Source organism: Tubulanus polymorphus, chromosome 6 (assembly GCF_964204645.1).
Source record: "Tubulanus polymorphus chromosome 6, tnTubPoly1.2, whole genome shotgun sequence".
NCBI lineage: Eukaryota > Metazoa > Nemertea > Palaeonemertea > Tubulaniformes > Tubulanidae > Tubulanus > Tubulanus polymorphus.
Genome location: NC_134030.1, coordinates 17,509,361 through 17,536,147, shown reverse-complemented (window position 1 = coordinate 17,536,147; position 26,787 = coordinate 17,509,361). Strand labels below are relative to the sequence as shown.

The window sequence follows — 26,787 nt, the reverse complement described above, 5'->3', positions numbered from 1 at the left end:
CTTCATCAAATTGTATCTTATCTGGAATAGCTTCTTTAAATATAGATTTAAAAGCATTTGTCACTTCTATTCCAGTTTTATTTTTGATTGGAATTGACCATGCGTATCTACTGAATATGTTTATAACATTCAGTATCCAGAAATATCCTTTGTTGTATTCCTCTAAGTTCTTCATGTCAATTAAATCTGCTTGCCATTGTTGATCAATATATGAAACCATAACTTTTCTTGTTAAATAAGTTTTATCCATTTTCTTGTGGATTTGATATGTTGGTTGATTTTGTAACCATGATTCCAATTCACTATATTTTATATCACCATTTTCATTATCAGATTTAATTTTATTCCATAATTCTGAAACGTTAGAATATGATACTTCACTTTCTGGGTTGTAATATAACTCTCTTAAATATTGTCCTTTTTTCATCTTATTTTAATCCATTAATAATAATTTAGATTTAGTTTCAGTGACTTTATGATTTGACTTATTTTCTGGTATGATAGGTTTATTGTCATTGGAATCATATTTATCATCTGATTTGAATTTTGATTTATGTATTACACCGGATAATATAATAACTGTTACTAATCCAATTGTAATATATAAGTAATTATTTCTTCCACTATTAGAAGAATTAGATGGATTATTATTTGAATTAATATCAGATAAAGTCTGTGATTCATTTATATCAGTTAATTTCCTTTTCTTAGCTTTTTTAATTCTGAAGATCTTTACCTAATTCTCTTGCCCATTTAATTTGTTTTTCAGATCTAACCTTTTTCTTAACTCCATCACTCATTTATTCTAGTTAATGTTTGGTTCTGATTCATTTTCTGTTTCGGCGTTTGGTTGTAGTACATCTGTTTCATTCTTACCTGATTTATATTCCATAGGTTTGATGTTCGAAAATGTTATGACACCAGTAGAAATTAATGTCATAACCGATCCTAATTGAAATGAAACATAACCAACCCATTTTTGTAATTCAGTCATAACTAAATAGTCATTTTTCAAATCACTATATAATTTATTTTCATCATTAATTGGTATTAACTGGTTACATAACTTAGAGTAACATTTGACAATACCATCTGAAATAGAATCATTTATTCTAGCTAATCTTGACTCTTCATAAATCTTAAAATGTTTTATTACTTTATCTGGTTTCATAGCATCTAATTCTTGAAAAGTAATAATTCTATTTAAAAACTCTTTAGATTTTCCACCAGCAATTAGTAATTCAAGATGGTGTTTACAATATAAGTAGTATTCATAATCTATATTACAATTAACTTGAATATTATTTTCAATTTTGGTTGGAATATCCTTATTATCACTTATGCCCAAATAATCTAATGTTTTTTCAATATCAATACTATTCTTACTCGATTACTTTGACATTTATATTAGAGAAATTTAACAAGAAAAATATTATAAGTATTATAAAATGATACCAGTATCTCTTTAGATTAATACTAGCTTAGTTAAAGGTAAAGAATTTTAGTATTAGTTATTGTTTCTTTAGTATTTTTTATTTGTGATATAAAGTATTCTTTTTTAAAAAGAAAATATTAAAAATAAAATAGAAATAATGGCTAGTTGAAGTTATTGTTTTTTTTAATATATTTTATTTGAATTCTATTTAATATCTCACTACTATTGTCTATCTATTAGGAGCAGTAATTATAACTGTCCAGATAAGTCATTTCGGATCCTTGGTATCAAATTCCTCAACGTATTGTTCATTATTTGGATCATTGTTCCATTGATCAATAAATTTCTTTGCCTTTGTTAACTGTTCTCAATATAACTGTAAATCTAGTTTATTAGATTTAATTATGTTTTCCTTCTTTTCTAAAGGTCTTAAATTTTTCCAACCCCAAATACGTTTTTTATTGTATTCATCATTCATGTTAAATTTAGATATCGGTAACACATGATCAATATGAAAGTATTCACCATAATTATCTATATTCATTTTATCATCGAATTGATATATTATCCATGATTTGAGAAATTCATCTGTACAACCCAACAAATTAGATAGTGTTTCTGAATGTGTTTCTTTGTTGAATAATTGTGTTAATCTAGATCTTAAACATTGTTTCAATCTAAAATTAAGATCTGTTTGATATCTTACTCTCATATATTCTGCCATATAATAATTATAATGTTCTATATTATCTTCTCGATATTGTTTGGTATATAGTTTAGTGCAAGTTTTACAGCAATATTGAAAACCATCTTTGCTAATCTTACGCTTACTAAATTCTGTTAAAGCTAATTTATCTAATTCACACTTAGAACACTTCTTGTAGTATATGTTTATGACACCAGTGTTATTTGTAATATTTATAGTTTGTGGTTATTCTGGTTCCATTTATTATACATATTTTTTTACTAAATTGATTTTAGAAGTTCAATGATTTATATCATGTATTATTTCAATCACACTTTACTAACACTTTTAATGTTTAAAAATCTAACTCATAGAAATATGAATATTGAAATAATGTTGTAAATATATCTATATATCTATTCTATAAGAGCTTACACTTTTATATTGAATAATCTGTCAATTTAAATGTTATTCATGTATATTATTATTTTAAGAGTAATAGGGGTAATGGGCTTTCAGGTTAAAGGTTGAATGGTCGAGTTCATTAAAAACAAATATTAAAAGTAATTTAAAACTATAATATATTTTCATAACCGTGTGTATTTCAGTTGAATAATAGAATAATTATTATTATTATTAAAATATATTTGATTATATGAATTTGTGTATTGTAAATAAATCAATTGGTCGCGGAGCGGAGCGGCAGCGAAGCGGAGCGACCAATACAATATTATTTAATACAATACATGTGATTTAATACAATATGCATTCAAAATTTAAATTATTGATATCTTAGAATAAATATTTAGTTATAATATAAAAAGCACACGGTTATGAAAATATATTATAGTTTTAAATTACTTTTAATGTTTTGTTTTTTAATGAGCTCGACCGTTCGACCTTTGGCTTGAAAGCCCATTACCCCTATTACTTCGATAGCCTACAACGGTACACACAGTTGACAAACAGTGTTAGGCCTGTGCCGGTTGGTGCGTACTGGGACTAAATATACTGGTTGGTCAGTTGGTTCGGTTGTGAAGTGTGGAAGCTAAGAAAGCCTACTGGTATTCATTTGTCTATAAGCAGGCCTATTATATAGCAGCCAATACTATTTTAGGTACGTAATTGTTACCCGTACGTGACTGTACGGTGATCTCCACAGGTTAACCGTACGTGAATTCCCCACTAACGCCGTACGTGAGTTCCTAGTAGCCAATACCATTTTGGTACGAAGCTGTTACCCGTAGGTGACTGTACGGTGATCTCCACAGGTTAACCGTACGTGAGTTCCCTACTCACACCGTACGTGAGTTCCTAGTAGCCAATACCATTTTAAGTACGAAGTTGTTGTAGTGACTGTACGGTGATATCCACAGGTTAACCGTACGTGAGTTCCCTACTAACGACGGACGTGAGTTCCTAGTAGCTAATACCGTTTTAAGTACGAAGTTGTTACCCGTACGTGACTGTACGGTGATAACCACAGGTTAACCGTACGTGAGTACCCTAAAGACGCTGTACGTGAGTTCATATAATCTGCTGATAAGTGTACGGTACAGCTGTACGCATTATGCAATTGTTCCAAATGGAATAGGGCCTATCGATTGGGATTATTATTTCCTGCTTTAGAATACTGAAATAAGCCCAACGTTCATTCAAATATCCAACATCGGTGAAAGTTTGATTACTGTATACATATACTGTAGGTTTTCATGTTGTGTGAATATTTTGCAGTTCAAATGGGTATGATGCTGATTCCAATGTCAAACGCATGAAGTTAGATGGTCAAGGACAGTCAACACCAAGATATCTCTCTTTGACCGATGTTGCACCATAGAAGATCTGATTCTTTCAACTCAAGGAAAGTGATTCAACACGATCGACATAACACTGGAATAGGTTTGCAGTAACTAACGGTTCATTTCATTTAGTCCTGTTCCGCGGTCCCTTTCTCTATTGTCTTTTTCCTCTATTACAAACTCCGGTCCCTGGCGAGAAAGTCGACCACGAACACAGAAACCCGAAAACCAAGGAATAAAAGGAACTCCGGATTTAAATACGATAATACTCAACTTTAATTCTACAATTTTAACTGAACTATAGTCTCAACAATTTATAAAATTCCCTACCTTTTAATTTAGAATTTTGTTACAAATCCCGCACACAAGAAGATGCAATTCAACCGGATAGCCGAAAGTTATCTGTTCTATAGTCTTCTAATGCTTCCCCTGAAAATGCTTTCTAACAGAGTCCGCTTTCTCTCGAGGTGCGGCCCCTTTTATTACGGCTGCGTCCACACCCAAGAAAAATCCAGAACCCTGCTTGCGGCCAGCCGTAAAAGGGAACGAGAAACCAACGCAGCACCACGACGCAGAGCCGGGGTCCTGATTCCTAGACTTTTCATTCGCTGCTAACTTTAACCCGACCCTCGACGTCATGATACCTGCCGGTCAGCTCTCCTTCTCAACCGCACCGAAGAGATTACATATATACTATTTTTCCAACCCTCGAACTCATTTATTTTAACTTATCCAATGATTACAATTCCCACAATGAATGGTATTTAATTTTGTCTAAATAGTAATATACAATGTAAGCCGAAATATCATCTTTCTTATTTATATTCTTTATCATTATTAGTACATTCAAATTTAAACACACAAACTCTTATTAATTAAAATAATAAAACTCTTTAATATTACTCTTTAATATTACTCCTTATTATCGATTTATCAGACTAAGGGTCAGCGAGTGTTTCATAAGTTTATTTCATAATTGCTCATTTCCACGAATTCTTCTCATGACTACAGCGCCGTGATTACCTTCAAATTGATTTAGAATGCTCGTCTGATACAAGTATAAATGTTTCAGACAAACAACCATTAAGGCGGATAATGTATTATCGTACATAAGGAACAATGCGTGTGTTCTCCCAGGACATGCCAAGAAATCTACGTATATAAATCGTTTGATCTTTTTGAAAGTACAATTCAGCTGCGGATCAGTCCTATGTACTTTTTAGCCAATTTGGATTTGATTGTAGTTGAAACTCTGGAACTGTTAACAAAAGAAAAGTAAGACAAGTTGAAAAAACACAAGTTATGCTTGATTCTCATGTTCAAATTTAATTCAAATTTATCTTATTACATCATATTTACAAAGCATATCATTGGTTCATACAGTAATAAAAATTAAGACAGAACAAATATTATTACAGAATTTACAAAAAGGCAATGAATTTCTATAACTAAATGAACATTATTTTTCTAATAACTCAAATCAAGTGACTCTCCCGTTTATTAGGAAACGCACGCAACTAGTGGAATAGGTTTGATTTACACACATGTTGCAGGTATCAATTGTTTATCACTATAGAATTTGTAATCCATAAAAGCCAAAATCAACATTAGCCGGAAACCCAGACCAAATCAATTCATAATTTATTGATGGAATCTACAATACAATATATGTATTTATTCAAATATTTCAATAAAAACATTTACTTCTTAAATTTATTCTAAATCATAATACGTTCTTATCTGTAAATTCACTCAATCTATCGACTCAGCAGGTGCTTAAAATGAGTTCTTAATAGGACAGATCCATTTTAAGCATGGTGATAATACAGTATTATGATGTTTGAATGCCAAAAAAATGCCTGGCCAAATAAATTAATATTTGTTGATCGTACGTCCGCGTATGTTCGGTTTCAAAGCTGATCATATTTGACGTTTACACAGTGGTTGCATATTAGGTTCGAATCTGTCAATGCATTTTATTCTATGTATCGATATTTCAATTTACTACAATTCCCATCATTCAGAATGGCTTTGCAGAAAACCCGTCATCGCAGCTTCGCAGCTATATTGTTTAATAATAATTTCTTCGATTGGTGCGAGATATAAACTGAAAAGTGTAGGGCCTAGTACACTCCCCTGGGGTACACCACACTTAAGTTTAACATTTTGAGACGACGATCTGTCAATCACTACACGCTGATACCTATTTTCTAAATATGACCTAAACCATTCTAAAGGAACATCTTTCACTCCATACCGATTCTGTGGTTGGTTAGCAATAAAATAGACACGAAATACAAAATTATATAAACAATTGACTACAGCGCGCAAGAAAAAAATAGTGACTATCAGATTATTTCGGAAAAAATCTGCATTATTTTGTAGAGATTTATTGCCATGGCTACCGCAAAATGTTTGATTTTCTCATTCGGCAAATATAACTGTGGATCATGGAATTCGGGCTTGAATACTTGTGCTGTCCAAATCAATGTTTGCAGTTGCGCCCTTCGGACGTGTGGTTTTAATGATCCTACAGTTGGAGGTAAAATCTTTAGATCAATTTTACCTCCCATCTCAACTACGGTATACTAGTCATGTTCGATGTTATATTCAAAATGCACCAAATGTGGAGATGTTTTAAGAAAAAAATTGTTTAAAACCTGTGAAGCAAATCAAATATAGAACAACTACATTTGCCGAAAAAACACACACAAAATGAGAAAATCAAAGATTTTGCGGTCACCATGGCAATAAATCTCAACAAATGCAGTTTTTTTCCGAGATAATCTGATACCATGTGTAAAGTTTACTTCAATTTCCGACAATAAGATTTCACACATATATAATGTGAATTCCAAAATCTAGCCCCATATGGTCACTTTTTGGAAATTTGGTTACGGTTGCCATGGCAATGGCAACGACGGTAACAATGAAAATTGGGCAGCGGTCATTTTCGTGTTCAGGGAAGTCCACTGAACAAACCCACGTGGGCTGCCAAGCTGTAACATGCCATGCATAACAACCCAAAATTCAGAACATATAGGACAAACTGCGGTTTAATATCAGTTCAGTTTCTGTTCTGTTTCTAGGAAGTGACTGTGTACAAAATGCGTGTTAGTTGATTGAATCTTATGAATCGATGAATCTACTTAATTTGCGTCTCAACTCCGATAGCGATGATACATCAGATTAATCAGATTCATCTGATGAATCTGCAGGTGCTTCAACCCATATTTTTACTCTCAGTCTTTTATTGACGTTTTTAAGTTCTGATGTGATGTAACCTTCCGTCGATCGGGGTCGGTGCTGTAGCAGAGGATATCCAGGTCAGAAAGATGCGGAAGATTATTGATTAATTCGACGATTAATTTGACGAATAAATTGATATCGTGCTGTGTATTAAACGGCGCTCGTAAAGTGTAAAACTCTAACCAACGAATTGATGAGACGTGTTTTAATTGTTGTAAGATGCGATTGTTCTGTTCCGGTCTATCGAGATAGCTATAAATAATGACTTCTCGCAGCTGATGATAGATACCGAACAAGTGCGTCACCATCAGCTTCTGACCGCAACCGTATTGATAGTACAGTCAGCCGCGGCAGGTGAGCTACAACGCGGTTTATTTGTAAATCTAATTCGTCAATGATAAGACGTTTTAGTTTCGGCATTGAACCGACGCTATCAATGATTGCTGTTGTCCATTGATCTGTGGTTAGTTCGCGCATTTTGAGCTGAATTGTTTCGATGTCTGAAGATTTTAACGTGTTGTTAAAATCTTTTATTCCCTCCGAACCGATCAAATTCTTATCGAATATTACATCACTAAGATATAAGCTTTTCAAACTCGGAATGATGTTTATCAGCCCTCTGATTATATTTTCATCGAGCTGATATCCCCACGATCCGAGATATAGATGTTTTAAGAATGGATACGATTTGTGAATATTACCTAAACGTTCCGTACTAACTTCAGTATCAATAAACAGACTCTCCACTGTATTGTGTGTGTTAGTATCACCACTGATCAACTGCGTGTCATCTTCAGATCTGATCACGTGACTTGTCTTAATCCAATCATTATCGAGTTTCTTGTAACATTCACCAATGTCGAAGATTCTACCTCGCCACACATACCAGTTTATACTCTTGCTCTTCTTACACATAGTCAAGCACCGATCGGGTATTGATGACCCGTGTATTATCATACCGTGAAGACTAGTGTTACTCGCTATGGCTGTTTCTAATACGCGGCGGTCGTCGGGTTTCAGTTTGTCAAAATACTTTATGTAAACTAGCTCGATCTGACATTGTTTGTGTTCGAGTATTTTTGCGAACATGTTTATCTGCGATCTGCTATATGTAGATACGAACAACATTTTCTGCATGTAGGGAACTATTTCACTAATGGCGTCGTACGGCCAGTCGGCTTCATTCAGGCAGATTAACAACTGTTCAGATAAAACAGTTCTTTCAGATCGGAGCTCGATGTAGCATTCGTAATCGGGGATGAGCGCCATCTCCCTAGTAACCGTATACAATGACTCGTGCCTATTCACTATTGTGACTGCTTGTTCATCTATTAAAGTCTTGAAAAGTTCACCGAGGCCGCGGTTATACTTGTAACGATACAGCAGCCCTGCCATGAATCTCGGGTATAATTCACCATATTTCACAAGTTCGTCCTGTAGTTGTTCAAACGCGCATTTATTCCAGGGTATTTCACCACTGTTGTTGAATTGCACGACCGAGTGTACCGCCGCCAGGAATTCGTGCACAGATTTGTGTATGAACCGTAGCTGGACGGAGCGGTCTGATTTCTGTCGCGGCGACACCTCTTTGCACGTCAAAGCCGTTCTCCTCGATTCGTCGAGTTTGTGACGATTTTCGCTGAAGCCGTTTTGATGCTCGATGAGCGTCTTATACGCGACTTGACAAATTTCTTTAAGCGCTTCAGAATTTTCGATGTCACCAAAAAAACATTCCTTCGACAACTCGATGCCCTCGCGTTTACTGATCAGAAAACATGTCAAATCGATGTAGATATCGGTGAGTTTTGATGGTATCGTAATTTCTTCCTCGTCCATATACAGAAAACAAAACATAAGTAGTATCAGCGGGTTGTAGTAGATACTATTAAATAAAGGTGACGCTGCATCTTCAAGCTCACAGAATAGCTGTTTTGGATCGCGCTCGGGGAATTTTCTCTTCATAATATCGATGATTTCTTCCTCTTTGAAGCCGGATATCGATACAACTGTGAATTTGGGATCAGTGACGATCTTGCTGCCCCGGACTCACGTGTTGTTATGACGATATGCGCTTTCGGTAATTCATTGGTCACGTGTACGATGTATTCCTTCGCTTTTCAACTCGTCGAAGCCGTCTAGGAAAAATATCGCTTTTTTGCATTTTCCGGTAAGAATTCTTTAAAACTATCAATCGGCAGAACCTTTCTGATTTCTGGATTCAAAAGATTTTTGTAAATGTACGTATAAATACACGCATTTTCAGCGGGCAGTTCATTTAACGGTATATAGAATAACATAGGAAATGTTTTTAGAAATGGTGAGCTGTCCCAAATAGAAACTTGCTTTACAATCTGCGTGGTTTTACCCATACCGGGCTCACCTACGAGGCACATGGGTTTCACATCACTCGCTCCATAGGTAAAAAGTTTTCTGAAATCATCGGGTAAAATCAATGACTGCTCCTCACTTTTTTCATTTTTCTTCGGGTTTCGTTTTTGCGCTCGAGTTTTCACGTGTTCTCGAGTGAAGAAGTCGTTGAAATTGGTGACTTCATCGTTCCATGGAACCTCTTTGTAATTTTCAACATCGATCATTCGTTGACATGTTTCTTTCAGACAATTCTGAACTTGATCAACATCTGCAAAATAAAATCAGTTTGAGATTTTTTTCAGAATTTCTATGGCGGCTGATTATGCCTCAAAATCATAGAATCATTGAAAATGTCATGAGCTAAAATTTTACAATTGACCGCAGTTACAAAATATGCCTAGGTACCAAGGAAATACCAACCCGACCACAAAAAGGAAATCAGTTTGAGATATTTTAAGCCGGGTGTAAGTCGGTTGAGACGCGATAAGTCTTTTTACAGTTGCCAGGCGCTATTTTTGGCTACCCACCGGGTCCGCATTGTGGAATTGAATTGTCCCAATTTTTTCACCATTTTAATTTTCTTATTTCAATCATATCTCTGGATTGGATTAAGATAGAAACAAAGTAAAATATCGATGAACTCAGCTGCTACGATATCACTCATTTATTTAATTTAATGCAACAATGCGCGCTGGTGAAGTTATAAACATTGATATAGTCTTCATCCCGATAATTCAACTTGAATTTTTGCTCATCTCATTCAAAATATAATAAAATTTGTAATTCTTACAAATTTTAATCTACATTTTTGAAGTTTTCAGGATCAATAGCCATCAATATGTGGTCTTATGTGCTTTTAACGTAATTGCGAGTCAAACATCCAAACACGTTTTCTAGAATCCCCTATACGTGCATTTTTATATCAGGAAATTTCACAATTTTGCCGGTCCCTACTTTATTGAAAGCAACAACAATAAATGAACAAAAACCAAAAAACCTGAAACTCACCACAATCATACAACATGCCATGAGCTTAAACTTTGCAATTGATTGTGGTGGCAAAATTTGCACCAGAAAGAATCTTTCTGTGGGGTCGGGTTAGCAACAAGTTCGATCTGAGACATTCAAGGTCCGATCTACACGAGTGGAAAAATCTTTTATTTTCAATCTACACGAGGCAAATATTTCCAAAAAGCCACTTTTAAAAAAGTCGGCTTTTTCACCTTTTTCAAAAATTATACTTAATCTAAAGATAAACGGCTTTGTTGATTTTGGTGAGCTTCACGTTTTACTAAAACGAGGGCGCTATCATCACAGCTCCGCAGTAAATACTGCAAACTATGCCGCGCATCAACATGGAATTTTCATCACAGTACAAAATGTTTATTAATCTTATATTATGAAAATATAACCAATTGAAAATTAGTAATATTTCCTCCACCTTTCAACCTCTGATATTAAACAACTAAAACCCTATTACTAATAAAGCATAAAACTCGAAGAAAGTTCATGGGCAAAATGTTTGGAAAAAGGCAAGATGTATGTAATTAGAATGGAACAGAGGCAAATTTGCAAGGCGTGCAAGAATGTGGAGCTAATTAATTCGTGACTGAAAAATGAACAATCGAGCAATTCATGCCTGAAATGTGGCTATAAAAACTGATCGTATGTTTACTAGATTTTGAGTAGGTGTCAGTCACAAGTTCTTCCAATAGCAATAAATATGTGCGATATGGCTGCCTGTCAGCCATCTTGATCGTGAACAGGAACAATCCAATGAAACTTCCCAAAATAACTGGATTCCATCTACGGACGAACGGGCAAAAAGTGAAAGCAACAGCCAACTGGGACTAAAGTCCCAACTAGGCTTAAACAATCATACGCCACCTGGTGGATAGAATGTCTTGAAATAATTTTCCATCATTTTAGTTAAAGATTTAGAATGATCTTTAGAGACATGGCCAAAGACTTCGGACCAGTCTTATGATTTAGGATCACATTTGGACTCAAGCACGAGTTCTGATGGTAGAAATCTATAATTACCGAGATTCTCAGCAGGTCTGTCGATAGTTTGTGTATCTCCAAGGTATACATTCATCGTATTGTTGTCACCCATTTGAACCATCGATTCATTTACATTCATTCCTGGATTACTCTCTACCATAGTACCACGAACTGAAAAACAGGATTCAGAATTCAGTCATTTCATCTCAACAAGTGCAGACATTTTTCCTGACCTAATTGTTTTGTCCAGTATTTACACAATCAGCCTCTACTCTTATTCAGACTGAAGTTTTCTTTGTTTCCGCTACTGATAAAGGATAATGGAATGTAGGAAAAAATGGCCAAGGAAAATTTATGAGAACTACTGACAATGTTAATTAAGCTTTCAATTTAATGACATCATATATTTTTCATGGGGCTTAAAACAATTAAAATCGGTATTAATGAGTTCAGAAATTTGATTAACTTACATTTCATTTCATTACAGGATTGCTACATTGGAGAGTCAATCATATGTCTGAACTCAACTAACCCATGATGAGTTCACTCCTACATGTAGCAATCTTCCACGTAATATCAATCATGTCTGATATTGTGCAACTCGATACTAACGACTATAAATTGGCCCGGTACAGGTCCGAGTCAAATTTGGCCCGTATTTGGCCCAAGAGATGGCATTTACAGGCTAACCACTCACTTGATAAACAAAGCGAAGTGAGTCACTACCGAAACCAGTTGACCCGGATCTGGTCCGACGTTTTCGGTCGGGCCAATTGGGCCCAGGCCCATTTTGAATTATAGGGTTAGGGTTGAAACATGATAGTAATTGATTACGGTAACTTTCACCCGGCGGTCTTATTTTACTGTTAACAGTATTTACTGCTAAACTGTTTATATGTTTTTATATTTACCCTGGACTGATAAACAAACTGTGTCACCAGATCTGATAAGAGACCATAATTCAAAATACCGATTATATCACCAGACCCTGACAGTTTTAGTCAAAGTTTTAAAACAATCGAGTTGGTGGGTCCTTTTTGGTCCTCAGAATCTTTAAAGACAATGTATTTCTTTCGCTTCAAAACTTTAGACCGGTTTATATTTGTAAGATCACATTTGGACTCAAGTCACTTCTGTATAAGATGAAATTTAATCTGATGGTTAAGATCTATAATTACCGAGATTCTCACCAGGTTTGTTGATGGCTCGTGTAACTGCGTTGATACTTATGATCCTCGTATTACTGTCACCGCTTACACTCAATTTAGAATTGTCTTCATTCATTCCTGGATTACTCTCCGCCCATAGTTCCATGTACTGAAAAACAGAAATTAGAATTCAGTCATTTCATCTCAACAAGTGCAGACATTTTTCTGACCGAATTGTTTTCATGTGTCCAGTCACATCTGTATTAGATTAACATTTTTATGATTGCCTTATCGATAATTTCAGGTTAATTTGCCTGAAATTTCATTGCTCTGCGATGTAAAGGCCCAAATAGATTAGAAGGGTTCTGGAAGGGTTCTGGAAGGGTTCTGCTTTTTCGACGGTAAGACAACTGATATTAACGGAACGGCCAATGGAAAAATGGAGCAATCTAATAAATTGCCCATGGGCAAAGTGTGGTTTACCTTGAAAGCTAGAGGTTGTTTGAGGTTAAGGGCATTGCTTGAAAAATCTTTTTACTTCGTGACTTCAAAGTTCTATATTGTATTTCATCTTTCTCAAAGAATTATTTTGTAGTCAAATAAGACCAAAAATATACATTTGTTTGGTCCATGTCCAAAATTTCGTAGGGTACAGGTAGGCGCGGCAGGGAAACTATTTTATATTTTCAAAGAAATATTTTTCACAATATGAAAAAATATTCAAATAAGATTCATATGATGTCACATATCAGAGGGTGGCTGAATATTTAGTCTTGGAAACCTCTTCCAATGTATGACCGCGGAATCTAAACCGACGCAGTAAGAAATTGGCGTATTAGATCGTTTTAAATCCTGGAATTTACTTCTACAATATTCAGACCTCGACCTATACTTGTAGTTTGCTGCCTAATATTTTCAGGTCACAAGAAATTACAATTTATTATAAATTATATCAAACAGAAAACATAGCGCTCATCTTCTGTTGATGAAATGTCAGACGCGCCAGCAAGCAGCGTTTCCAATATCACTATAGTAGTGTATACTGTACGAGCGTGTGTTTGTGTATGCAACAGACTATAGCACTCCGCGCGCATGTGGAGGCATTGTGTAAGTGAATGTTCGCTTACACTTCAGTGTCAATCAAATCAATCACTGGGTATCAAAATGAAACAATACCTATGGCGGATAATAATTACATTCTCATCAGCAATGAGCATTTGAAATTTGCACGTATACGGCACCTAGTCCAATGAAACGTTCGCCATTCTATGGCTTTCCCATAATTATTTTATTAGCGCCGGAATTCCCCGTATATCCCAAAAACAGCCAATCACATTCACTCGTAGAGACAACGCCCCCCCCCCCCATCGAGGTCATTGCAATTTTATACATGAGAGCTAAGAATTTTCCCGACAAAAACAGTTTATCGTAGAATTTTAACAAAGTTGACCATGTACATCCGACAGAGGTTCGTCATGTCTTCAAGCGCATCGATTATACGTCGTTTAACCCGAGAACCAATGAAACAAATGCTCACATAAAAAAACGTTCCGCAATTTACATGAAATTGGCTCAATGCCAACTTCATATCGCTGACAAGGGTAAACTAAAAAAGGTAGGGATAGACATCGGTTGATTAAGAAAGAATTGGAAAAGACACCAATAAAAAATAAAGCATAAAACACGAAGAAAGTTCATGGGCAAAATGTTTGGAAAAAGGCAAGATGTATTTCATTAGAATGGAACATAAGCAAATTTGTAAGGTGCGCAAGAATGTATCTGTTTCCCCAGTGACATCAACTCCCCCTATGTATACTCGTCCACTATAGAGTATTGGGAGGAAATGACTTTCGCATTCCGATATGCAGGGACCCAGATGATCAGATCAGGCGACTATCTATCCCTTTTTCCCTTTCTCATCCCTCTCTCCTTCTTCCAAAACTCATCAACAACGTCTAGATTAATTTCCAACAAGGTTATAGGCTTAACAACAAACCTCTCTTCCCTAAACTAACAAGGTCATGAGAGAACGGGAGTTGTGTATGTAAGCGATAGATATCCAAGCACAGGTCTAAACAATCAAGCAGCTGCTTCTTGATGGTAGACTACCACAGTGCAAGTTCAACCTGGGGCAAAAACCCACAGACAAAGTTAACTAGGGTATAAGTCACCCTGAGAACGACGAGTAAATTCCCAAACGCCGAGCCAAACAGGGGTTTAAGAACCGGGGTAAAGACCTGCAGAGACCTCTAAAGATCCAAGGTCAACAAGGTCAACAAGGCCAACAGTCAACTGGGACTAAAATCCCAACTGGGCTTGACAATCTTACGCTACCTGGCGGACAGAATATATTGAAATAAGATTTAAGAACAATCGGGTGGGTGCGTTCATTTCTGGATTCATAATTACCGAGATTCTCAGCAGGTCTGTTGATGGCTTGCTCTCCACGGTAGTGATATTCATGTGTGGTTTTAATATACTTTGTTTTATTCGTTGAACTGATTTGATCAATTTCAGAATTTTCTGCATCTATTCCTGGATTACACTCCGCCATGGTACCGTGTACTGAAAAATATAAGTTTAGAATTCAGTCATTCTATCTCGATAAGTGCAGCGCATTAGCTGTCAGACAGCACACTGGCTAGCTGTCGAACAGTTCACTAGCTGTCAGACAGTTCACTAGCTAGCTGTCAGTTCACGAGCTGTCAGAAAGTTCACTAGCTAGCTGTCAGTTCACTAGCTGTCAGAAAGTTCACCAGCTATCAGAGAGTTCCCTAGCTGTCAGACAGTTCACAACTGTGTCAGCAAAAGACTAACTTATGTTAGATGTTGCAACGAGAAGACTTGTATCTTCTAAATCACTGAATACTGTTTTAACCTGCCGGAGGAAGGGGCGCATACTCGGCAGTCTTACATTGGAATGAATGTAATTAGAATCAGTTTCTTTCATGGATTTTAATAAAATAATTTTAAATAAAAATAAATGATTCCAAAAGTTGATTTCATTGACATTCATTACGCAGGAAGGGAAGCTGCTTTGTTAAAGCCAGGCATAAATGTGTGAATCAGTCAGACGTCTCAAAACATTACACGGGTTTTATATGCGAGATCACATTTGGACTCGAGTCACATCATTCTGTACTGAACTGAACTCTTGATGATTAAAATCTATAATTACCCAGATTCTCAACAGGTCTATCGACGGTTTGCTCCTCGTCATCGCGAACATTTTCTGCATTTATTCCTGGATTACTCTCCGCCATAGTACCGCTTACTGAAAAACAAAATTTAGAATTCTTCAGTCATTTCATCTCAATTTAAGTGCAGCACATTTTTCCTGACCTAATTGTTTGTAATACATCTATAAACAAGTTGACTATCCATTGTCAACTGCTGTTGCTGGCGCAGTAACTATCCCTAAATATTGGAATCGTCGGTCGATTTAGAAATATCAAAATAGAAACAATGGACCCTGTTCAGCGTGGAATCAGAAATTGTCTTTACTGTTAAATAATCGCTGTATGACTAACAAAGATATATTCTTTTTGCGACAGCCGACCAAACTAACCGACAATGCGCTTAGAAATTATGACTTGAAGAATGATAAATTTATGTCGTTTTGTGTCGGAGACCTGGTATAAAATACATCAAGCGCCTAACCTTCCTTGTATTGTGTAGTTACTCCATAATTCTGTAGTGACGTAATAAGAGGGCTGGGTACCGTTTAAAATAATAATTGCAAGTGAATGAACTACATGTATTATATATTACACGATAAAGATATCTATCACTGATGTCAGAAAATCTCGTTAAAATCATCATTAACTCTGAAATGCTGAGATCTAAGTTTACCACCAACGATTATGTAAACTCATACATTATCAATTTCGCCCTTGTGATGCAAAAGTTTAAGAGTTTTACTTTTTGGACTTTTTGTTGTTTAGATATAAAAGGATGTAAGGTTTTTACCTGATAAACTCTAGATATAAAACAAGTCTCATTCTGTGTTATGAACCCACGCCCCCTCCCCCCTAATCAGAATCGCTTTCTGTTCAAACACAATTCCGCATTCACTAAATTGACTAGAATATTTATACAGTAAATTAAAGATATTTAGGCCAAAAAAACAAATTCTGTTTCTGGTCAGGCCCTTCTGCACAAAATGATGCGGTTTAAAAAAAAATCCTTTGACTATCGAGTGTGATGGATTAGTTGACAGGAACAAGTCCAAACGCATAGTAGCTGGTGGGGATAGACTTTATGCCCCAAATATGCTTAAAGATTGCATCTCAGAGCCTTGAAAAATCAAAATTTTCTGGGGGAGTGCCCCCATGTCCCCCGTTTTGTGCTATGATATAGTTGCCCTTCCAGTTCAGCACGACTCAGAAACCGCTCAGGCATGGTGAAACATTTGGATCCATCCCTAGACCAAAAATAACCTTAGAGGCATTACCCTCTAGGCCTACGGTCTAACTGCAGTTTGGGTCACCCTTCCACTACGTGGTGCAAGTAGTTCCAAAATTAATACTAATTACAAATTTTCAATTCAATTGAATTAGATTTTCTTGAACAAACTCAAAATTTTCAATTCAATCCAATTTGTTTATATTAAACAAACTTCATATTTTCAATTCAATTTCACTTTATTGATCACACTTTCAAATCTGAAATATGATATATATATATACGTACAACACCCCCATAATCGAACGGGCAGTATAATTCATATTCGAAGGAGGAAAGAGCATCGTATCCTCAATTAATACGCTTTATTCTTAGGTTAGATCATGGATTAGGGTTAGGGTTAGGTTCAGCAATACGACTGTGGGATCTTTCCAAATTGCGTAGTTTACTAGCATGCGTCGAATATCTTATGTTTGAGGTTTTAGTTAGGTCCACATATCGTGTAAGGAAAAGGGTTATTGTTAGGTTTAGATTTAGGCATAATGAACATAAGACCTACTTTTTGGAATAATGAAACTCACAAATCGCTAATATTTTATGTTTAAGGATTCAGTCATGTTTAGATAGTTGGTTTGATCAAGGATTAGGGTTAGGGTGAGGTTTAGGCATAATAGGAGTGAGGATTTTATTTTAACGGGCCACTGGTCAATGTCAAGTTAATTTAAAATGTTTGGTCTAATGCTTAGTTATATCACGCTGTCCACGATCTCTACACTGTAAATATCATAACACCAAAAATATCACTCATTCACTAAAATCAAAGTGGACTTTACACAGTACGTAAGTTACACCCTGACGATGTCCACGCTAAAATCAAAGTCTACTAAGGCATAGTTAGGTACCACGTTGACGATGTCCACGCTGTCTACACTAAAATCACATTCTATACTATTAGACATAGTAAGGTACCACGCTGACGATGTCCACGCTGTCTACACTAGAATCAAAGTCTATACTATATAAGGCATAGTAAGGTAGGCCTACCACGCTGACGATGTCCACGCTGTCTACACTAGAATCATAGTCTATACTAAAAGGCATAGTAAGGTACCACGCTGACGATGTCCACGCTGTCTGCACAATAATCAAAGTCTACTATAACACACAGTACATATACAAGGTACAACGCTATCACAGTCGATTACACTAAGTCAAGGTATAATATAACTCAGTACAACGATTTGGTGGCGCTACTAATAAAAATGAATTCAATTCAATTAAACATTATTTACATATTGTTACCAAAATCAACATTCTTCATTAACATGATTTAAACTAATAAACATGCTCCTCTAGGACACCTAAACTGCAGTCATACCGTCGCACGATTGAATTTTAGTTAGGTGGCTACGCCCCCCTGCGGCTGCCACAGGGGCTCGTATCAGAGTTGTAGGTAGGCTAATGTAAAAATGATAATCTGTTAATCCAATGTATATAGTATATATAAAATAACAAGGAGGCTAACGACGCTCACAAACAACTCAACTTCAGTCGCTTACTTTTTCGTTATTTTTCATCCGATTTTGATAATCCGATTTTAACAATCGCGCATGGAGTTCGTGAATTGACGTAAAATCGGAAATTCGCGTTTTCAAAGCTGGAAGATCGTATGGATTAACGAAACAACCGCAATATTTAGAAAATATAGAGTATTCTGCGCATTTGAAGTCCTCGATCATCAAAATCGGTGAAAGATTTCGTGTCGAACTCAACGTTTTAAATTTCGAAATCGGCAAAAACTGGCGTCATAGCATTTTCGGTCCAGGCGATTTCGGCCCTAATTTCGCGTTCAAAGACATATAATTCACGAACTATTCATCGGAAATTGACGGGATTAGTTTCGCTAGAAGCAGGAAGGTATTAGCTTTCATATCATGCCTGGATTATCAAAATCGGATGAAAAATAACGAAAAAGTAAGCGACTGAAGTTGAGTAGTTTGTGAGCGTCGTTAGCCCCCTTGTTATTTTATATATACTATATACATTGGATTAACAGATTATCGTTTTTACATTACCTACAACTCTGATACGAGCCCCTGTGCTGTGGCGGCTGCAAGCAATGGAATTCATTATAATATAAGTTAACCGAAATTCGTTACCTATCCCATTCGCAGAAATTATTGCAATATTTATCGGGGACCTCTTCTTCACTCTAGGTACTATTTTTAGGCCAATTGTGGTCTGTTGCCGGACAATAGCAATGAATAGTTGGACTCATATGAACCTGTTTCGTTTTCGTTCTTCTGCGTGAACACTTCTATGGATTTACTTCCGCGTTTGACGACATCAGTGACTAGATGGCGCTAGCGCATGGTGCGCGAATTTCGGGCCGATTTTTGATTCCGAAAAAAAAATGTTCTACGCAGGGGTTCTAGATCGACCGCGCGCGCTGACCAGAAACAGCTGAATACATTTTTTGTTTGGCCTTATATAAATAGTATTTACCTCTTCATCTCAAAGACGTAAAGAAGAGTGTAGGCGTTCAGCACAGACACTACTAAACCCTCACTTACTACCCGAGTTTTTGGACACTAATTACAGAGTACTGAGTGAGAAGCGTAGAAATCAATCAAAATGAAACTATCAAAGTAAAATAAACAGATAGTATCTTAGAGCAACGAATAAGAAGAAATGGAAGTCCGGTTACGATGAATAACAAACGAAAATGTAGCTGCAAAGCAGCGATAACGGGTTTTCTGGATGCATGTGATCGAAAGGAAAAATTAATTACCGGGTATTCAATGGAAAAAATAAAATGATTTGGATATTATCGGAGCAATCCTCTTTTTGGTTGAATGTTCTAACCCCAGTATAGTCCCCGTGATTTGGAAATTCTCGGAGCCCTCCTTTATTTACTTACTAAATGACGTCACAAACTGTTATTTCGCCGGTGCTTGTTGTCTTACAATTCAATTCAATTCTTTATTTACAGTAACCTAATAAGTAATTTTAAGTTTCAAATAGGATGTGTAGCGGAAATTCCTGTTAAATAGTTTAAAATGTTGTCGTTAATGTATAGTTTGTTTTTCCGCTACGGAGCCCTCCTCATTTTTTTTAATTGTAATGTTTTTGGGCGATAATTAGCTCGCCCCTTTCATTTCACATTCTGTGCACCTCATTTTCTCTGCATATAGTAGTATAATTAATTTCAGCTTTTAACAATCAAAACTTTAGGTTGATCACTTTTCGCTCTCACCTTATTCTACTATGTAAGATCCCGATTTACTATTTGTACAGTCGTCTAAACTTTTAAACTCGGAGCTTTTGCGCGGCGGCCATGTTTTTGTGCTGTGTGACGTCATCCTCCATGCACGGTGACGTCACACTGCGCGGAATCTATAAAAATGGGTCAGCGCGCGCAAACGTCACTCTCGTCTCGACCCACATTGATTTGAGGTAAACAATAACACGCGCTCTCCTGGCCTGGGGCAACCCAGGTCAGGCCGGGCTCTGACGTTAGTCAACTCGACGATATGTACCTATTTTTAATCCATCGGGAATAGTCAACCTGGCGGCTTTTTCCTTTTACCTTTTTACTTTTATGCCATGGCATGAGCATTATTTTGGGTCTTCGTGGGCCTAAATTTAGCGACCATTGAGTCGTTAATCGTGGATTTTTGCAAGGAAGGAGAGATCCTTGCACTAGCCCTTTTATAGATTATAAATAATTTATAACTAAGATAGATTATGATTTATTTTGAAACAATTTATTTAACCTTTTTTTTTATTTGAATGAGGTGTACAATTCAATTATTGTGATAAAAACTTCACGTGCAATATGTAAATATGTATATAAATTATACAGTAGTTATCCGTTTCTGAAATAATAATTTTCTATATTATTCAATACAAGACTTATCACTGTCGTGGGGGGTGGCTTCTGGACGAAGTAGGATCCACTTTCTTGAGGCCAGGTTTATAAATCTTATTCTTAATGAAGTGGCGAGTGTCGGGGTGTCTTTAGACACATAGATGGGGGCAAGATACTACGCCAGGACGAGGAGATCGTGCAGGGAGGCACTCGATATGATGTTACACCTCGAGGACCTGAGGAAAAGATGCGCCGGAGCTCGGGTGACTGTGAGGTTCCGACATCGAGTCAAGGGCCCTGACTCGATAGACCTCATGGCGGACACCTGTCCTGTCTGGTCCGTGTAATTAGGTCAATAGCTAAGACTTACCCCTGACACTCGCTTCCTCCTCTCCTATTCCTTTTTTACGAACTATAACTTTTTGTCTCTGAAGCTGTCCATCCCTTCGGCGGAAACTTTCTGAGGATTTCCCCTTTGTAGTTCCACTCCCCGGGACTACAGGACCAAGGCGGACCCTGTAGCCACGCTTATTGAGGAGACCTGAAGATCACGACACCTATCGGTCGCTACCAGAGGATGACACTAAATCGCGGACGCGTATCGGCTACAAATTGGTGGCAGCGGTGGGATGGATTGCTTTCAGAGACTTTTTTTTTTTTTTTTAATTCACTATTTTTTTTTGGTTCTCTTACCCTTCCCATGACAGTGATTACCATATATAATAACACTTAAACATTAGGCGCATTAGTTAGTTATACTAAAATACATACAAATTGCGTGACGCGTGAAATGACTCTAGTTTCTCTTATCTAATACGATAGGTTTTCGTATAGTCCGGAAATACTATTAACGCAATTATGAGTCGTCGTGAAACTCGAGGGATGTCTCGAAGTGTGACGCGGAGTCGTAGCTCCGAGAGTTTGGTCCTAGGAGACAGAGCTTTGTTGCCTGCTGAGCTCGTAAACCGAAGTTCTGGAGACTATCCTGATGCCGGGGCCCCTAGACCCGCTGATGCTCCAGTCGTTGATGAGTTTCCTCGACCTGTTGAAGTGAACAGGTCTCGATCTTCCCACACTGATGTTTCGGGTCAAGTGTCCCGTATTTTGACCTGCAAAATAAAACCTGAGTGTTACAATGGTGATGAACCGTGGAATGATTACTTTTTAACGTTCGAGACGGTGTCTCGTCTGAATGGATGGGACTCGCCAACTAAAGCTGATATGCTGTTTTCTCATCTACGTGGTGCTGCCAGACAATTAGCTTGCAATCTGATGGGAGATAAAATAACTAATTATTTTCAATTATGTGCAGCTCTGGAGAGTAGATTCGGACCAAGCCATAGAGCAGAAATTCATCTTGCAGAATTACGATCTCGTCGACGTAAACGAGGCGAGTCGCTGAGGGAACTTGGTCAGACGATCATTTCTATGGGAAGATTAGCCTATCCGGACTTGACCCCAAAACAGAGGGAACGCCTCTGTCGGAACCATTTTATCGAGGCCCTTCCAGAAGTCGAGACTCGGGTTCTGATGTATCAGAAGGATACATGCTCATATGATGCACTGGTAAATTATGCGCTCGAATTAGAGAGCATACACGCGATGGAAAATAATCGACACCATGAGAACGTCAGGTCGCAAATAAACGCGGTCACCTCCACGCCTGTCGCGAACTCTGATGATTCCAGGGCTATCCAACAACTGACGGATGCTGTTACCCGGTTGGCCGCTGACGTCCGGGCTATTAAAACGCAGAACCCAACCTCTGCAGAAAATCGAAGATGTTTTAACTGCGACCAACAGGGCCACATCCGAGTCAATTGTCCCCACCTCGGAGGTCGAAGACAAGCTCCCAATAGACCATGGGAACAATCCAAGTCGAGTTACACAAAGAAGCAGGGAAACTAGATACCGTTACTCCTGAGAGGGAAGGGGTAACACCCGGACAGACACATCCTCACCTACCTATCGAATTTAATCAGCCAGGAAAGATCAAGGTTCTTTCATATGAGAATGCTTTACCTGAATCTATACATCTGTCTGCAAGAATTCTCGGCCGTGACACGAAGTATTTAGTAGATACGGGCGCACACTTCACAGTGTGGAGTAAGAAATTATTTTCTGAAATCAGCGAAAAGAAGAAACTCACCTTGAGGGACACAAAGTATAATTTATATACTGCTGATAATAGCTCCCTGGATGTCGCAGGGACAGCTAGAGTTCCGTTGGGTCTCTTTTCTTCTAACATAATGTGGGACGTGATAGTCGCTGACATCACAGATGATGCTATTCTAGGAATGGATTTTCTTGTCGCATATGACTGCCATATCCACCCGGGTACCGGCACTGTGACATGCCGGGGGAATCAAGCTTTTTCTAATCCGACGGGCCATCTCGAACAGAACTCTACCTACGTTCGTAACTATGAGAAATTAGTCTTACCTCCGAATTCTGAAGTTGTGGTATCGGGTCATGTAAAGACGGCGTTACCACCTGGACAATGGGGTTTAATAGAATCTAGCAACAACTGGAGGCTAGGGCCAGAAGTACTCGTCGCTAAAGAGGTCGTTAATATAAATAGTAGTCATATTCCTGTTCGTATGGTGAACCTTAGCTCGCATCCGAAGATCATTCATAAAGGGACACCCTTAGGGGTAATCGGACAAATTTCTAAAATATATACTGAAACTAGTACATCGAAAACGTCGAATTCAAACGACCAATTACCTGAATTTCTACAAGATTTGTACCACCGGAGTTGCGAAGGTCTGTCCACTGATGAATGTCACGATGTGAAACAACTACTATCTGAATTTTCGGACGTTTTCGCCTCCTCTAATTTAGATCTTGGAGAGGCCTCAGAGACTTCACACGTCATCGACGTAGGTAACGCTGTTCCGACAAAACAACACTTTCGGCGGTTGCCCCTAGCAACACAAGAAGTCAATAAGTTAGTCGATGACATGCTGAAAGCACGCGTGATTGAAGAATCTGATAGTCCGTGGTGCAGCAGTATTGTCGTGGTTCGTAAGCCGGATAACACTATTCGACTGTGTTTAGATTATCGTGATGTTAATGCTGTAACCAAGGCAGATAGTTATCCTTTACCTATTATCAACGACACTATCAGATCACTGGCTGACGTGAAGTACCTCAGCACCCTTGATCTAGCATCGGGATACTGGCAGGTGAAGGTACACGAAAACTCTAAGGAAAAGACAGCTTTTGTTGTGGGCGGGAAAGGCCTATACCAATTCCGTAAGATGCCCATGGGCTTGAAGAATAGTGGTGCCACTTTTCAAAGGCTAATGGAAAAGGTATTCAGAAGTCTTATCCCAGAAATTGCTCTGGTTTACCTGGACGACGTTATTGTTCATGCTGGTAGTTTCCTTGGGATGATGACCAACCTACGTACTGTCTTCAACCGTCTGCGACAGGCTGGCCTAAAACTAAAACCTAAGAAATGTGAGCTGTTTAGAACGTCAGTCAATTTTCTTGGACACCATATCTCCGCTGATGGTATATCATGTTCAGAAAGCAAAATCGAAATAATCCAGAATTGGCCCACTCCTAAAAACGTCACAGAGACTCGATCTTTCCTTGGTTTAGCATCATACTATCGGTCGTTTTGCCAAGGGTTCGCTGAAACTGCAAAACCTCTTCATCGGCTGACGGAAAAGGGGAGGGAATTCAGATGGGATGTCCAATGCGAAGAAGCTTTCCGTGAGCTGAAGTCAATTTTGACTCACTCACCAGTTCTGGCTTTTCCCGATCCAAGGTTACCGTTTATCCTGGACACTGATGCGTCAGCATTCGCAATTGGAGGTGTCGTCAGTCAAGTTCAAGAGGGCAAGGAGAGAATTATCGCCTGTGCTAGCCGTTGTTTAACGAAAGCCGAGAGGAATTATTGCGTGACCCGCAGGGAGCTTTTAGCTGTCGTCGCCTTTGTAAAACAGTTCAAATATTACCTTGCCGACAAGAAATTCACAATCCGGACTGACCATTCATCCTTGAGGTGGCTGATGTCGTTTAAAGAACCAGAAGGCCAAGTAGCTCGCTGGATATCTCTACTGAGTGCATACCAGTTCGACATCGTACACCGACTGGGTCGAAGCCATGGTAACGCTGATGCTCTATCGCGCATGCCCTGTCGTCAGTGCGAGAGGATTGAAGGAATCTGTTCTGAAAAACAAACACCAATATCTGTGAGGAAACGAGCAGTTAAGAAAATGACAATTCACAACGACAAGCCGTATTCCTACAGCGAGTTCTTACCGTCGTCAGAGTGGTCACTCGAGAATATGAAACTAGAACAGGGGAAAGAAAGAGACTTGAAATGGGTCCTTGCTCACATCCGAGATGATGAACGTCCCGGATGGCATCAAGTTTCCTCACAAGGTGTTGCCTGCAAATTTTATTGGACCCACTGGAATGATCTGAAAATGATTGAGGGGCTCTTACACATTATAAAGAGAAGAGAAGGTTACCCGGACTCAACTCTATTAATCTTACCTGAAAAGTTTAGGAAGCAAGTCCTCGACCATATTCATTCATCTGCAGTCGGGGGTCACTTTGGTGTCAAAAAGACCCTCTTTTTAGTTCACGATCGTTTTTTTTGGCACGGTATCGGTGATGACGTAAAGTGTTTCTGTAGAGGGTGTGATAAGTGCGCTTCAAAGAAGTCCTCCAGTAGATTAAAAGCACCCATGAACAACTATCTGGTAGGCCAACCTATGGAGAGAGTATCGATGGATATATTGGGTCCATTACCTGAAACATATGATGGAAACATCTATATATTAGTTATTGGTGACTATTTTACGAAGTGGATCGAAGCATACGCAATTCCGAACCAAGAAGCAGTAACTTGCGCCCGGATACTCGTAGACGAGTTTATTACTCGATTTGGCGTCCCCAGAATCATACATTCGGACCAAGGTCGAAACTTCCAGTCCAAATTGATGGCGGAAGTGTGTGAACTCCTTCAAATCCATAAAACCAGAAGTACCGCATTTCGTCCCCAATCGAATGGAATGATCGAACGTTATAACCGAACATTGTTAATGTGTCTGTCTATTAAGGTTGAAGAAAACCAGATGGACTGGGACCAACACTTACCATACGTCACCATGGCGTACAGGGCGACGATACACGATGCAACTGGGTTTAGCCCAAACCGATTGATGTTGGGTCGTGAAATTGACCTACCCATTGACGTTATCACAGGTGGTCCTCGCTGCGAAATTCCAGTCATCAGCAGTCAATACGTTATTGAAATGAAGCACCGGTTATCAGAGTCTTTTCACGAGGTCCGCATACAAACTCATAAGCGAGCTGAAAGAAACAAAACACAATACAATGTCAAATCTAAACCACACACATTTGCGATAGATTCTAGAGTCTGGCTGTATACCCCTTCCACAATGCCGGGTAGAACGAAAAAGCTATCATGCTTATGGTCTGGGCCATGTACCATACTTGAGAATTTTAACGATGTAATTTTTCGTGTCAGGCTTCCCTCCGGGAAGGAGAAATGCGTCCATAGTGACCGATTAAAAGAGTATCTCGTAACTAATGATGTCTTTTCTCGAGGCAACGATGTTTCACCTAGCGACGATCCAAATCTCAACTGTCAACCGTACCAAACGAGAACTGGGCGTCCTATTCGCCCACCCAAACGCATGGGTTGGGACTGAGACTGTTGTTCTAATCTCTGGCCTGTTTTCTTTCCTTTCAGTTGAAGTCATGAAGACTAACGCAATGAAAGAGAACCGACGACCCGCAAATTGGTACTGCAAGTATTGCAAGCGAAAATTTTCTGC

General features: G+C 38.0%; 2 protein-coding genes across 2 annotated transcripts; both read right to left on the bottom strand.

The window, feature by feature from the left end:
* Positions 1-4,192: 4,192 nt before the first annotated feature.
* Positions 4,193-9,288, bottom strand: LOC141907591 (uncharacterized). Its single transcript, XM_074797282.1, has 2 exons — positions 7,870-9,288; positions 4,193-5,177 (listed from the first exon to the last, which is right to left on the bottom strand). Exons 1-2 carry the CDS (start codon positions 9,128-9,130, stop codon positions 5,128-5,130), a joined length of 1,311 nt encoding a protein of 436 aa, XP_074653383.1. The 5' UTR covers positions 9,131-9,288; the 3' UTR covers positions 4,193-5,127.
* A 3-nt stretch (positions 9,289-9,291) lies between these two features.
* LOC141907592 (uncharacterized) lies at positions 9,292-19,396 on the bottom strand. The gene is made up of 6 exons (XM_074797283.1): positions 19,254-19,396; positions 15,869-15,964; positions 15,100-15,255; positions 12,721-12,859; positions 11,582-11,713; positions 9,292-9,806 (listed from the first exon to the last, which is right to left on the bottom strand). Exons 3-6 carry the CDS (start codon positions 15,217-15,219, stop codon positions 9,304-9,306), a joined length of 894 nt encoding a protein of 297 aa, XP_074653384.1. The 5' UTR covers positions 15,220-15,255; positions 15,869-15,964; positions 19,254-19,396; the 3' UTR covers positions 9,292-9,303.
* Positions 19,397-26,787: the final 7,391 nt, after the last annotated feature.